Genomic DNA, 240 nt, shown 5'->3' on the forward strand with positions numbered 1-240 from the left:
ACCAAGAAGTCCACCAGCACCGACTTCAGCTTGGTCTGACCCGACTTGAAGTCGTCGCCGCAGACGAAGACGTGGTGCCGGGCGGCCAGCTCCACCGCCCCCGGCACGAAGGTGTTCTGGTGAGAGCCGTTGACGTAGGCGCAGCCCTCCAGGATGCTGGCCACGGCGAAGAGCGTGGACGGGGACACCTCCAGGCCTCGCTGCGGGGACACGGGGTGGCTCCGCACACCTGCAGAGGAC

General features: G+C 67.5%; 1 protein-coding gene across 1 annotated transcript in view; it reads right to left on the reverse strand.

Moving 5' to 3' along the window:
* ISYNA1 (inositol-3-phosphate synthase 1) overlaps positions 1-240 on the reverse strand; it is a gene marked incomplete at both ends in the record, with an annotated part of 1,158 nt that overhangs the window by 551 nt on the left and 367 nt on the right. The window contains 1 exon segment of the mRNA XM_010138522.1: positions 3-200. Coding sequence (XP_010136824.1) covers positions 3-200 — 198 coding nt within the window.

Source organism: Buceros rhinoceros, unplaced genomic scaffold, assembly GCF_000710305.1.
Source record: "Buceros rhinoceros silvestris isolate BGI_N320 unplaced genomic scaffold, ASM71030v1 scaffold22126, whole genome shotgun sequence".
In the NCBI taxonomy this organism is placed as follows: domain Eukaryota; kingdom Metazoa; phylum Chordata; class Aves; order Bucerotiformes; family Bucerotidae; genus Buceros; species Buceros rhinoceros.